Below are 13,527 nucleotides of genomic sequence, written 5' to 3' on the forward strand. Positions count from 1 at the left end.
AAAGCACTCACAGGCGGACACACTTCACATGGGCCAAGACCGTTTAAGCAGCCTAGCTCTGCTGGGCATTGAGAGAACACTAGTCAAGTCCCTGGAAAAGACGCCTTGTTGGTACGACAGGGTCACAGATCATTTTCTTGAAAAGAAGGGTAGAATTTACGTATAAATAAACCGACACATTTTATGATGTAGGCCAAAATTAAGCTTCCCTTCCTTGAAAGACCAGCATGCGCCAGTGCAGGAAGCATTGTAGGCAGAGGCCGTGACACTGTGAAATAGTTATCCAACACTGTAGTTACGTGGATGCTACTGATGACATAAGTGGATGGCCCAGCCTTCCCACCAATGACATGGGTGCATTGGGTCCTCTAATGTGCCAGTTACTTACAACATTGGCAGATGGAGCAAGGTGACAACTGTTGTCAGCCAGCAGTTTGACACACAGTTTTAAACTCAGCTCCTTCTAGACTCTAACACTGGCCTGTGTGCTGTGGAGGCATTTTGCTCAGGAAAGGCTCCATTCTCTCTTCTTCTGTGTTTACCCTCCAGTCCCTAATGTGCATTTTAAAAAATCTTAGAGAGGGCAAGGCCCAGTTCGAATTCAAGGGTGTACATACACTTTTAAAAAACAGGGGATTGTCCCACCCAGAATCAAAACACACCAAATAAGCTGGAAATAACAGTTTAGGGAAAGTACAAGGATAGTGTTTTAGTGAAAATACAACAGCATCTGTTTTACTGGAGGAACAAGGCATGCTGGGAGTTGTACTGTACCCCACACTCACCATTGGACGTAGAGCTCCTGCTGTCATGACGGATGCCATAGTGTTATAAATTAAGAACCTGATTCTGTATTTTTCAAATTTGATTATTGCGACTGTGTAAATATATTTCAAACGCACATATATATATAAAACCTAGTGGCTCCCAACATGAGTGAAGTGGGTGCAGAGCTATTGCAGGGGGAGCATAGCAAAGCAAATATATACATAACTTATGCAAGTCACTTGTAATTATTCCACTGTGAACGTTATTTCTCACTTTGTTACATTTAATAACAAGTTACAATGTTGTATGACTTGCAGTGTTTAGATGTTTTTAAATTGAATATGGCAGCAAAAGACGTGTACGCGTTTACTGGAATGTGGGAGCTGGAAAACATTCTTATCTACAAAAGGAGGGCACTACAGCAAAAGTTTGGTAAACCGGTGACAGTAAATGTATCAGAAAGTAATTTGTACACGCACGCCACCATGTGGCCAAGCGAGGCGGCGCAGGCGCAGTAGCTCCGCTCCAGATAGGCAGAGGGAGCAGGAGAGCCGCGCCCAGCAAAATTCCCCGCAGTAACAGAGAGAGAGAGACACAACAACATGACAAATCACACCGAGAGGGTACAGCTGTACACTGTCTCTTGTCCAGGGTTAAAGACGGAGATATAACTACTATCTTATTACTCACACAGGTAAATACTGCATTCTGAATGAGGCCAGATTCTTACTCCAATAAAGTGCTTTGAAGGAGCTGCGAATAAGCTTCTTGTATTTGACTTAAGTATACAAACCAAACAACTTGACTATTTACCAGAATGTCTTGGTAATTTTTTTTTAGGTCAGCTCCTTTAAAAATGTTGGTTTGTGTATCTTTATTTACATGTTTTACTTACTATAGAAACAGTAACTTAAACCATATCTTTAACTCCTGTATTCTTGAAGGGCCACTCTGGCCAAAATTAAAGGTAACTTATATGATGTAAAGAAGGCTCAGAATAATGCAGTGATATCCAGAATTGTTTATTCTGCTTTAAAGATTAGTAAATTGCTTTCTGATACTGTATTTTGAAGGCTGACAATGCTTTTAGGTGGTTATCTGAAGGTGGGATGTTCTAAATATCACAATCTAAATCTGTTGTGAATACGGGCAGGGAAATAACAACATAGAATAAGTAATGCTTCATTTTGGATGTTTATTTGAGAGAACTGTCAAAAATAAACTAAACATCATCACTTTGAATATACTAAGCCTAGTTGTGTATTAACATATTTAACTCTTAGCATTACAAATCCTTGTCTACTGTATGTTTGTTTTTTTCTTTTCCCCCTAGTTTTAGGGAGTTGTCTATGGCCACGAAAACAGATAAAGTAGGTGAATTCACCACTGGAGCTTCTTGGATATCAGTAAGCCCTGCTGGGTTATGGGAAGTGCAGAGGAGATGGGTTGGAGAGAGAAAACTAGGAGATGACACACCATTAATGGGCTCTGTATGCAAAATCAGGGTGTGCCTCAAGAACCCAGCAGAAAAGAACAACCAAACTGAGAACGAGCTGGCAAACTGTGATGAATCTGACATTCAGGGCACACAGTATCCTCGCTCCCAGGACTCAGTCCTGCAGGTTCCACTGAACAGATGGGTCCTGTTGCGTATGGGAGAGGGACAGTGTGACATTATAGAGAGCTGCCTGGAGGGAATGAGGGCTGGAGAGGATTGTGAGGTAAGGAAAGCACAAAGCAAACCACATTCAATATTTAACAGATAAATGTCAAAAATAGATGATTGCTTATAGTGAAGCATTAATTAATCAATTTAAAAATGCTTGTTTCAGTTGAGTTTTCATGTACTATATATGTAAAATACTAGTAAAAACATTAGCTTTTTTTGCTTTTAATTTCAGTTTACTGTAAAGGCCTGCCAAAAGGATTCCAAACCAGTGTCTGCTGTTGTTAATGGTACCCAGTCACAGAAAACAGATGAAGAAGTACACTGTTTTTCTCTGCATCTCCACTCTTTTACTCCTGGGCAGGAGACATGGCAGATGAGCCCAGCAGAGAAATGGGCCTGGGTTAAGTCTCATAAGCAAATGGGCAGTCAGAGGTTTGGGAAAGGGGACATCTTGGGGGCAGCACAGTGCTACTGTTGTGCTGTAAAACTAGTCATCACTCTAAAAGGATATACCAGAGGAAAAGGTGATGTCCAGAAAGAGGTAGATGAAGGTGAGCACCAAGAAAATGAAACTGATCTAACACCACAAGAGGCTCAAGTAGAGGAAGATGGAGGCACAGAATGCTCCCACACCCCAACGGATGAGGAGTATAGAACTATGAAAGCAGAACTCCATTCTAACCTCTCACTGTGTCAGCTTAAGTTAGACCAGTCTGAAAAGGCCAAGGCCAGCAGCTCCAAAGCCACTTTGCTGGACCCTACAAGTGTTAAGGCCTGGTACCGTCTTGGACAAGCCAGTCTACAGCTGGGGGACTTTGGAGAAGCCCGTCAGGCCTTTGGAAAGGTTCTAGAACTGCAGCCAGATTCTGCCTCTGCACGCAATGCCTTAAAAAATGTAAATGCAAAAGCGAAAGAAGTTGACAGTAAGCTAGGTCAAAGGCTAAGCAAAATGTTCAATTAGGAATAGTATGCACTACACAGTTTAGGTCTGTCATGCTCATGACCTTTTATCTTTTATTTGACAATTAACTTCAAAGTTTATAACTGCAAGTAGCAGTTTAGTTTGAGTTTTTATTTTGGTTGTTTGCAACCGTGAAAGTACAAGATTGCAGTGAGCTGATTTAGCTATTTTATTAGCTAACTTCTGACACGTAGTATCTCAACTGAAGATGAAAAACTGTTGGAGCACAAATAAATAACAAAATATGCACTGCTGCCCTCTGAAAGTGCACCAATACCAGTCAAACATTAAATAAAACTTTTGTTATTCTTGTAAGACCTGTAATATGTTCCAATAAATGCTTTTAAAAATAATTCTCAATAATTGTTTTGATAAGTAATTTAAGCATTATTAATAAATTTAACATGAATAATGCTCAAATAATTTACCAGTTATGTAAACACTTGTGACAGACCTAGAAGAGGACTTTGGTGAATGGTAATAAATGTGCCTAAGGAGATATGTGACTCAGAATCCTGGACTTGTGAGAATATTTACAAATATATACATAAATATGGCTATAAACTGTCATTACGTGGGGCAAAAAGTCTGAGGTTGTAACCAGAATAGCATGCTGATAAACAAATGTACGTTGTGTGTGTAGTTGATGTTTGCTGCTGAAGTAAAGTTCTACTTGATGCTGGTGGCTTTCGCTGAATGTGTAAAATAATATTGTTACATGTGTTTTTATTACTGTTAAAAACGTGTGATTAAAATTAAATTATTGGCAAAACTATTTCATACATGTCATTAACAGCTTTATTAACAAATACCAATATGAGATTTGAATCAGCACATTTGGTGTGCTCTGGGCATCTTACAGCGGAACAGAATTTTAATAAATGTACACAATCTTTAAAATTTTTTTTTTTTTTACCTGGTTTAATGATTTTCTTTTTATATTCTTGCTCAATTAATTTAAATAGTTTTTTTCCCTTATATTTAGAAAATGTGTTATTTTAACTTTACCATTATTTTAGCATTAACACAACAGATTGACTTTTTTTTTTTTAAACTTTTGTCCAGATTATGGTTGTTTGCTTTGTATGCAAAACAGTCGTAAGGCATTTATCAACAACTAGCAACGAGAATTTCGTCTGAAAATGTGATAGAGGACATGGGAGCTTTTCATGAGATACAATAAAACCAGTGACTTGACTCTGTGTGTTTGTGTGTGTGTGTTTGTCTATGGTGAAGGTACTAATGGCTACTGAATGGCCTCATGCGTGTGGCAGTGTTCTAATAGTAAATGTACTAGAGAATAGTAGAGTCCATTCTTCATCTTTGTTAGACCGTTAAAACATTTTTTTTCACAACAGAGCATACACGTATAATAATGAAATGTATCACGTCATAAAGCTGTGCACATTCAATTTGAATCTATCCAGAACATAACGACATGTCTCTGTGGCGCAATCGGTTAGCGCGTTCGGCTGTTAACCGAAAGGTTGGTGGTTCGAGCCCACCCAGGGACGGAAACCTTTTCTTTTTTTTATTGTGTTCCATAATTGGTTAAAATTGAATTAATTTTCTAATTATTAACTGCTTCGGAATACTTTGCTTATGGTAGAAATGTCATAAGAGACAGTTAACTGCACTGTAAAGTGCTCCAAAACTAAACAACTTAAAAATGAGTTTCTTACAGACAAGTCAATACTCCGCCATGTTCAAACAACAGTTATTTTTTTTTCCTCAACCGTGCTCCAACAAACAGTTTCCCAATCGTAAACATCCCTTTTAAAGGTGAGGTTTTACAATTTTAATTAAAAATATATATTAATTAATTCCTTAATTTATTGTCTAACTGTTCATCTATATCATGGATGTGTCCAAAAATGGCAGAGAAATGGGAAAGAGAATGGGAATATTGACTTACATTTGTTGTTTCAGATTATTTAGGTAGGAACCCACTCTAAATTCAGGAGACCGAAATGAGACATGTAAGTATACATAAATTCATTCATTGTCTGTCACCGCTTATCCAGTCCAGGGCCGCGGTCCGAAGGTAATACAAAACTAAAATTAGTTTTTAAAAAATGGGGTTCCGTGGTAGTTCAAACAATGAATAAAACTTTTCTCCTCAAATTGTTCCCCCTAAAGATGCAGAGCTTCTGGAGGTAATTAAAACAAAGAGAACTGCAGGCCCTCCACATTTGTAGACATTTTAAATGAGAAACATTTTGTAGACCTTGTAACGCAGTTCTATTTAAGCACACTGACTTTTTTTTCCACAAGGGGCGCTATTCGAGAAACTGTTGGACATCATATATGTGGTGTTTAGCAAAATGAATGTCTATTGTTCTGTAAATTTAACAGGCCTTTTTTATGTGCCAAGTTTATTAACTCTGGGTGAGCAATCCGTGCATTTTCTTCAACAAAATAGCTGTTGTGAACTGATGCAATCACTGAAAGAAATTTTGCTATTGGAGGAATGATATAAAAAGGGAAATGCTCGTATACACTGGAGGGGCTTAATCACATAAACTCACCAGCCATTTTTAAGTACACCTCATATTGTTTCGAATTTGCATATCCATTCTATCAGCTCAGTTTACCATATAGGAGCACTTTCATACTAATTTCACACATAAATCCATCTGTTTCTCTCTGTAAATTGTTATGCCCCTTTCATCCTGCTCTTCAATCATCAGGGCACCCTCTCTTGATTCTGATTTTACACAAACCAGAGATTTTTTGGAAATAAAGTATGGTTTAATAGAGGAGAGGGGATTCATTTTTAATACAACAGTGAACAATTGTCTAGAGGAAGGGTACAGAAATCTGATGGTAATTGGATCTTCATGTTTATCGAGCTCTCGGTTATCCTGATATTCATTACCTTAAGGAGGGATATTTTTAAGAATAGCAAGCATTTGTCATTTTATGCACTTTTGAATATCAATATTTTTATGTGATTTTAGAATCAAAATATATTTACTTTGATTAGTTTTTAAGGTTTTTGGACAGTTTAAACCCAACCTTTATCACAACTGTCAGGTTGGAAATAATAATAAAAAAACGCTTCTTCTTAATTTCTTTTAATGAATGAATGAAGAAACGAGCGACGTAAAAACATAACGTTACAGGCTGTAAAAAGGTGAACTAATCCTTTTACCGGTAAATAGCACAAAGGTACAAAATGCCGAAACCCGGGATCGAACCAGGGACCTTTAGATCTTCAGTCTAACGCTCTCCCAACTGAGCTATTTCGGCTGTGAGAGTGTAGGGCCAGGCCACGTCTCTAGTCTCTAGTCACACGTCTCAAATTTCAGTCCTAGGAGCAGGCGAGTCATTGAGTGGCGGCATATACATTTCTTTTTCATTTTATTGTCTCTATTTCATGTTTTGTGTTGGTGTGTATTGAAATTTTTCTAGTCAGTGGAACGATATAGAGAAATAAGCTTGTATAAAAGATTGTTCATCAAATGCACCCAAGACCGAAGGGCTATCAACAGTTTACTAAAAGGGTAAGTTTATTTGGCGGTGGACAGGCAAGTAGGAGACTAAAGATAAAAGTAAAAATCATCTTAAAATGTATATGACCAGACAAATCATTAAAACTACCCTATTGTTTTTACAGGCATTGTCCATTTTTCTAGCTTTACTCACCATATTCAGATTGAAGCCCATCTCTGCAGCTACTCGGGTGGTGGAGCATCTGGCTGGGTTTGTTGGTGAGTGTGTTTCGCTGGAGCAGACAGCAGTGCTGAAGTTACTTGATGAAAAACAAGACAACAAGCCAATACTGTGCAGCAACAGATGACTTATTGTCTCTGATTATACATTTGTACGAAACCTGTGTTGAATAGAGTCGACAATAAACGGGCAATATTTAAAAACTCAAAAAGCATTGCTGTATCTGATCCACTTATATTAGTGCAGCAAACTAATACACAACGGGTGGAACTTGTTACAGTAATGTGATTACGCTTTTAATGTATCGAAGTAGTCTAACAAAATACTGTTAAATATTTTGTAATCACATTGGCTTATAATTAAATTTACTTTACGTTCGTTTTCACATTTTTCTCACATTGAGTTTTTTTCTGAGCAGATTTATGCAGCGCCTGAGCCCCTTTAATATTTTGTAACATTTAATTCAGGAAGATTTTCAGTTGTAATACTTGGGAACGTGCTTTAGAATTTTTTTAACCACTTTATTTTTATTGTATTATTTTATATTTTTTATATACATTTAGGCTTTTTAAGAGAAAATAGCAACATCAAATATAGTGAAAGTAATTTTATACATATTTAATGTTGCTGCTACTGCTATATGTTCCTAAATAAACTGTGGAAAAAACTTGTCCTTTCCAGATTTGTTCATTGATTTTATTCATGTTTTTGTATGGGTTTTTTAGGATGTGTCTTAAAAGTAAAATAATGAGGTTTGAGATTACATTTTCCAGGATGCAAAAAGTAAAGCAATCCCATTACATTTTTAGGTAAGTAGTGAGTAATCAGTATGTGATCATTTGTTTTGAGTAACTACTCCAACACAGGGAGTGATAGCGAACCCTACAATACCTTTGAGATCAGTTGGTCACAGCAAAGTTCAAGCATCTTGTCTAAAACCTTCCCAAAAGAGTAGAAACTTGCAAATAGGGACAAAACCCACAAATAATATGCTTAATTTTAGAATGAATATTGGTTGAGCAAGGGTCTACAAATGTTTCAATATATATTGTATATTATGTTGGATAGTTCACTGACTGTAATGCTTTAATATTGTTTTAAATCAGAGGCTAGAGAGGGAGAGACTGATTTATACAACAGATCTGAGAGACAGTGGACATATAGGAGAGCACTGACAGTAGAAAATAACAGTACAGGTGGCAAAATGTTATCCAAGTTATTCTACCTGGACTGAAAGTGCAGGTGCATCACAGTACCTCACTCAGGTAAAAGTACATTTTAATTTATTAATGAAAATATAAAATGGCCAAACAGTGTGTTTTAACAGTTAGCAAAATTCCCCAGATATCACAGAGGACAGTGTACAACACATCCACTCCCATTCCTTCTGGAAAACTATTTGGACTTGGGCTTGTGTTTGGACCCTGATTTGTCTGAGAAAGCTTGCGTGGAAGACAGTTGACACCATGAGTCCACAATAAGAATGAAAGGGATCACAATCCATAGGACGTTCATAAAGACAAAGTAGAACCAGAAATAGATGGGGTGGCCATATTCGCTGTGGATGTACCCATCTCTGTGCTCAGTGTAGAAGTACAGCACTGCTCCGTACAGCTGCCCTGTGGACAGAAGAGGATGCCATAGATATTTAATGTATTGCCTTATGTTATCATATCCTTTATTCAATAATTTCTATTCCTGTTAGAAGAGATTATGTTTATGCTTTTCAGATGGTTAAGGGCAGGTTAAAGCTTTGGATTGACTTGAAGCCAACTTTCCTTTCCTGTTATGTACATTTTGTTCAAATTGCCCTGATGCCTATAAACCCTCTGAAGTGTTGTGCTGAATGAGATTGATATGGAGTAAAGATCACTTTATCTGCATACAATAGAGCAACAACAGATCTTCACTATTCCATTCAACATTAAAACTAGGAATGATGATATATTACCTGCTTATGCAACGTTTAAAACATAGATGATTATGAAAGTTTTATTGGTTGACTGTGAGAAATCTTCTCACCTAGGGATACAATTAGCTGCAAGACAAATCTGTAGGAACGATTAAACAGAAAGGCCATCACAATCCAAAGGCTAAAAGGTCCCCATAGACATGCTGTCACTGTCTCCATGCACACAGTGAAATTATCCGCTCTAGAAAAGATCCACAAACAAAAGAGCATGTAAGATATACTGGAGCGCATTAACAAACCAGTGTACAAATATATGTGTATAACTTACATGACATATCTGCTGTCACCTTTAGAATATTCCTTCCCTGGATGGGAAAAAGGAAAATAGTATCATGAGCCATAGGTAAAAATTCCAGGTGTTATAACATTGTGAAAATCAACAGACGAGTCACATGACACTAGTCCCTGTTACCTGAGGGATAACAGTGGTGTTTTTCCTTAGAAATTACAGCCACAGAAATGTGACTGATAGCATGTCAGGGATTCAAACAGAAATTCATGCAGTCTTTTTGATGACATGCATGGTGACTGCCTATCTGCTGGAATGTTTTATAGTTAGAATAATTTGTCAGTCTGAATGGCAAGTGAAATACCTGACCATACCCGCAGGGCAACTTGAATTTTATGCATTCATTCCTGTTCTTCTGTTAGTCCCAGACAACATCTAATTTAGCAGCTGTGTAGACTTTGATTCCAAAATAAAATTACAAACATTTTGCTTGGTTAATATTTAAACTAATTGCATATTATATGATGTTTGCTTGTGCTTGGGGGGGACAGCTAAATGTCTTCTGTGAATAAGACTGGTAACCCCAGATCTGGTTGCCTTTAAGAACAGGGTTGAGAAACACTGCCCTAGAACATGACAGTATTCTGCCATATTCTATAAAACATAAGAAAGACAAATGTATTTTAACTTACAGAGCTGGGAGAGGAAGCTCTGGTCCGATGGAATGATGGGGTAATAAAGAGCAAACCAGCCCTCAATTACACTGTGGATGAAGCCACTAACTGTGAACCAGCACAGAGCTAACCTTCTCCATCCACTCAGCTGTCCTCCAGACACCTTTTGCCCGGTCAGAGCCCAGGCCACAAGCAGCAACACCCCAGAGACAGAGAACAGGAAGGTAATGATCTCAGACATGGAACGGTCATTTTGTATGTAGTTTGGGATGGACAAGTCCCTGGGCCAGAATGGATGATTTGTGGCTTGACTTGCACCCTTTGACATCTGACAGAGAAAGAAGAATGTTTCTCAAAAGCTTATTGGAATGGGAACTGTAAAATATGGGATGGGAAACAATACTGAAAAATCCTTATTATTTCTTTGAAAATCAGTCATCACAGGACAGTATTGATAATGTTTTTCTTAAGCAGGAAGCAGATATTAGCAGATTATATATAATTATATATATAAATGAGTAGTAAAATATTACTGGAACAAGTACATGTGTAGTATCATTCCACACCCACTTCTCCTCTGACTTTCAGACCCAGAAACATGAATAAATGCTGTATAATGGCAGATAATTTTGGAGCTATTTTCAGTATATGGTAATTTATTCGACTGTCGCTAATACTTTCAGATGTTTTTATGTCTACATTTATAATGATTTTCACTGTAGTGATAAAAACTAATTTCCCATCACATGTACAAAGACTTTAAAAAGTTTGTTAATTGAGATATCGTTAGACTTAGGTTTACTTTTAAACTGGATCAAAATAAAACTGTATATCTCATTCCTGTGGAAAAAAAAAATAATGTGATGTAAGAAAAACAGGACAATAACACAAATGATAGAGTAAATTGTAGATAATATGCAGTATAAAATATAACATTCATTATTGTAGTTCATAGAGTACACTCATAAGAAGTTGCACCTATTATCCACTAATACATGCAGAATATGTAAAATAACTGATATATATTAAAATCTTTAATGAGTTTGTCTCTCCTATAAGAGCAACAGTAACAATGCCTTATTTGTGCTTTGTAATTGCCAAAGGTGGAGATTATGTGCTTACCTTGAATGATAACCAGGGAGATCGTGTAAAGGGAGAGGTGTAATACCCGTTGGGAAATGCTGCAAATAGAAATATGAGAGAAAAGACTGAAGACCTGCTGAGAACTTTTCTGAGGCACTGTAAGAATCACTTCAGTCATAAATGACATCAAATATGCAATCTACACATGGCGCCACGAGTTGTGACATTGCTACCCAATAGCTTTTCACAGCAGAAAGCTTTCAGAGTTTTTCTCCTCCCTCTCGATTAAAAGAACAAATAGAGTAGTCCCACCTGAGACCTGCGCGGATTTCAATTGGACACTCGTCTCGAAACATGCCTGACGTCACGAGCAATAGAGAAATTTGATTGGCTATAACTCACAGTATATTGTACCGAGGCAGCTCTGTGATCCAGATGATCTATCGGTTTACGAAACCGATTCTTTTCTTTTCAAGTACCAGGTTAATTTATTCGTTTTATTCACATACCGGTTTATAAAAACAATAAATTTGCATTTACATTATGTGAAATGGGACTCCCTAGGCAGCTATAAAGCTTTTTTTTAAAGGGGCCCAGGTTCAGTCAATCCAATACAATCCAATGATTCAGTGATCTCTGCAAACACTCAAGGTACCTCCTAGTCTAGTGGGAGGTACAAAAATAAGCCTATCCCTAACCCTAAAAATAACAACCCACTTGCTGGTCAAGTAATCGATTACTAATTACTCACTACTTAACTAAAATTCTAATGGGATTTCTCTTCATTACACCCTGGAAAATGTACTCTGTTTTCTCTGAAAATGCATATACACATTTAAGCAATATAAAAATAGTCCAATAAGGCTTAAGTCGTAAAAAAGAAGAAAGAAAAAACATCTAAAGCATGTTCCCCACTTTAGATGGGAATTACAAATGAATTTACTAAAATTTCAATGGAGCTGCCTAAATATATGCTCAGAAAAAACAAACAAACAAAACAAAAAAACCTCCTCAGAATCCGCTACTGAAGAACTCACTCACCTGGGTAATAGAGGTTATAAATATATGTATATTTGGTTTCACACACACACATTCCAACATACAACGTGCTGGTACCCAGTTAAGAAATAAACTAATAACTTCTAGAAATGCAGTGGAACATGCATTAGCGTCTGTCCTTGTAGGAAATGTCCTGTAGTCAATTTGTCTCTGATGCGACTGTAGTGTAAAACGAGTCGGGGGTTGATCAGTTTCACGTGTTGCAAAATAAAATCAAATAAACCCATGCTAATGCCAAAAAGTACATGAGGTATGAGTGTATTAGTTTGCACATTAACATATTTGAGTAGAAGTAAAGGTTTTGTTATTTTTATAAAAATATCAAGACAGTAAATCCATTAAAATAAAATACCTAAATATGTGCTTGAGTATGTATTACTCACTATTTGCCGCACATTTTATACAACAGAGACTGTGCTCGGTCATTATTAAATAAATACTTAATGCTTTATAGTAAAATGAGGATGTGTAATGTTAAAATATTTTCTCGCTCTCATTTCTTTGCCGTGACCCGGATTCGAACCGGGGTTGCTGCGGCCACAACGCAGAGTACTAACCACTATACGATCACGGCACGCTATCAGAGCACTGGGAACACGCTCAGAAAACTAGTCCTAAGAACGATACACACAGAGCGGCGTTCAAAGTCGACTACTATTTTTTGTTTAGAGTAATGTTAAATGTATTCGATATTTCAGTTTTAATAAGACATACTGATAAACTATACTTCGAATCGCTTTATTGAATCAGCTTTACTACCTGATATTTAAACATATTTAAAGAATAAAGTAGATATATTAGTCGGGTAATCTCGCCTGGTCCCCAGACTGTAATATTAATGCTAGCTACATTTTACACTGACTAACTGAGATAACAAACCATGCCTCTAATTAATTCAGATATTAGTAAAGTTATATATAATAGAATTCATAACCACCTAGTCACTCATTCAAAAGACTTACTATGTTGTAGTGTATCAAGTCCCATATGGTCTAGCGGTTAGGATTCCTGGTTTTCACCCAGGCGGCCCGGGTTCGACTCCCGGTATGGGAACGGCTGTTTTGTTTCTTTCAGGTAATTGTTTCAAATGCTGTATTCTAACTATGAAGATTTTGTTAGCATCAATATTGATTGATATATTCTGGACCCTCTAAGCAATATAGAGTATTACAGGGTATTTTACTTACTCCCCGAACCTGTCAAATTGCACGGTCTCACTTCCCTTTTGTGCACTTTGTATATGGTTGAAATGATAATTAAAAAACACCTGACTTGACTTAAACAAAGTGTTCTTTTAAACACACTCAGTGCTCTGACCTTTTCTGCAGCTTAATCATCACGAAGCATTTTAGTAATTTCAAATCAGTCTCTCACGTTTCAACCTTATGAATTATGAAAAAAATAAATTCTTTAAATTTAAATGTAATGAGAAAGAAT

The 13,527-nt window shown here is 36.9% G+C and overlaps 2 protein-coding genes and 3 non-coding genes across 5 annotated transcripts; 2 read left to right on the forward strand and 3 right to left on the reverse strand.

Moving 5' to 3' along the window:
* The first annotated feature begins 1,333 nt into the window (after window positions 1-1,333).
* fkbpl (FKBP prolyl isomerase like) lies at window positions 1,334-4,406 on the forward strand. Its single transcript, XM_066672563.1, has 3 exons — window positions 1,334-1,462; window positions 2,102-2,489; window positions 2,670-4,406. Exons 2-3 carry the CDS (start codon window positions 2,118-2,120, stop codon window positions 3,396-3,398), a joined length of 1,101 nt encoding a protein of 366 aa, XP_066528660.1. The 5' UTR covers window positions 1,334-1,462; window positions 2,102-2,117; the 3' UTR covers window positions 3,399-4,406.
* A 2,171-nt stretch (window positions 4,407-6,577) lies between these two features.
* trnaf-gaa (transfer RNA phenylalanine (anticodon GAA)) lies at window positions 6,578-6,650 on the reverse strand. Its single transcript has one exon. It is a non-coding gene; the product is annotated as a tRNA-Phe (tRNA).
* A 1,488-nt stretch (window positions 6,651-8,138) lies between these two features.
* Window positions 8,139-11,566, reverse strand: ebp (EBP cholestenol delta-isomerase). Its single transcript, XM_066673151.1, has 6 exons — window positions 11,434-11,566; window positions 11,071-11,129; window positions 9,967-10,276; window positions 9,314-9,350; window positions 9,096-9,226; window positions 8,139-8,692 (listed from the first exon to the last, which is right to left on the reverse strand). Exons 3-6 carry the CDS (start codon window positions 10,274-10,276, stop codon window positions 8,469-8,471), a joined length of 702 nt encoding a protein of 233 aa, XP_066529248.1. The 5' UTR covers window positions 11,071-11,129; window positions 11,434-11,566; the 3' UTR covers window positions 8,139-8,468.
* Window positions 11,567-12,592: 1,026 nt separating this feature from the next.
* On the reverse strand, window positions 12,593-12,664 carry trnah-gug (transfer RNA histidin (anticodon GUG)). Its single transcript has one exon. It is a non-coding gene; the product is annotated as a tRNA-His (tRNA).
* Window positions 12,665-13,071: 407 nt separating this feature from the next.
* On the forward strand, window positions 13,072-13,143 carry trnae-uuc (transfer RNA glutamic acid (anticodon UUC)). Its single transcript has one exon. It is a non-coding gene; the product is annotated as a tRNA-Glu (tRNA).
* The last annotated feature ends 384 nt before the right edge of the window (window positions 13,144-13,527 follow it).

This window comes from Hoplias malabaricus, chromosome 5, assembly GCF_029633855.1.
Source record: "Hoplias malabaricus isolate fHopMal1 chromosome 5, fHopMal1.hap1, whole genome shotgun sequence".
NCBI classification, from domain to species: Eukaryota; Metazoa; Chordata; class Actinopteri; order Characiformes; family Erythrinidae; genus Hoplias; species Hoplias malabaricus.

What these genes read in the sequence shown, in the direction of transcription:
- ebp (XM_066673151.1), bottom strand. Translation starts at nt 10,276, where the DNA reads ATGTCAAAGGGTGCAAGTCAAGCCACAAATCATCCATTCTGGCCCAGG. An exon ending in GAGCTTCCTCTCCCAGCTCT is followed by an intron (nt 9,351 to 9,966) that starts GTAAGTTAAAAT and finishes TTTCCCATCCAG; the next exon opens with GGAAGGAATATTCTAAAGGT. An exon ending in GCAGCTAATTGTATCCCTAG is followed by an intron (nt 8,693 to 9,095) that starts GTGAGAAGATTT and finishes TTCTGTCCACAG; the next exon opens with GGCAGCTGTACGGAGCAGTG.
- fkbpl (XM_066672563.1), top strand. Translation starts at nt 2,118, where the DNA reads ATGGCCACGAAAACAGATAAAGTAGGTGAATTCACCACTGGAGCTTCT. An exon ending in GGGCTGGAGAGGATTGTGAG is followed by an intron (nt 2,490 to 2,669) that starts GTAAGGAAAGCA and finishes TTTTAATTTCAG; the next exon opens with TTTACTGTAAAGGCCTGCCA.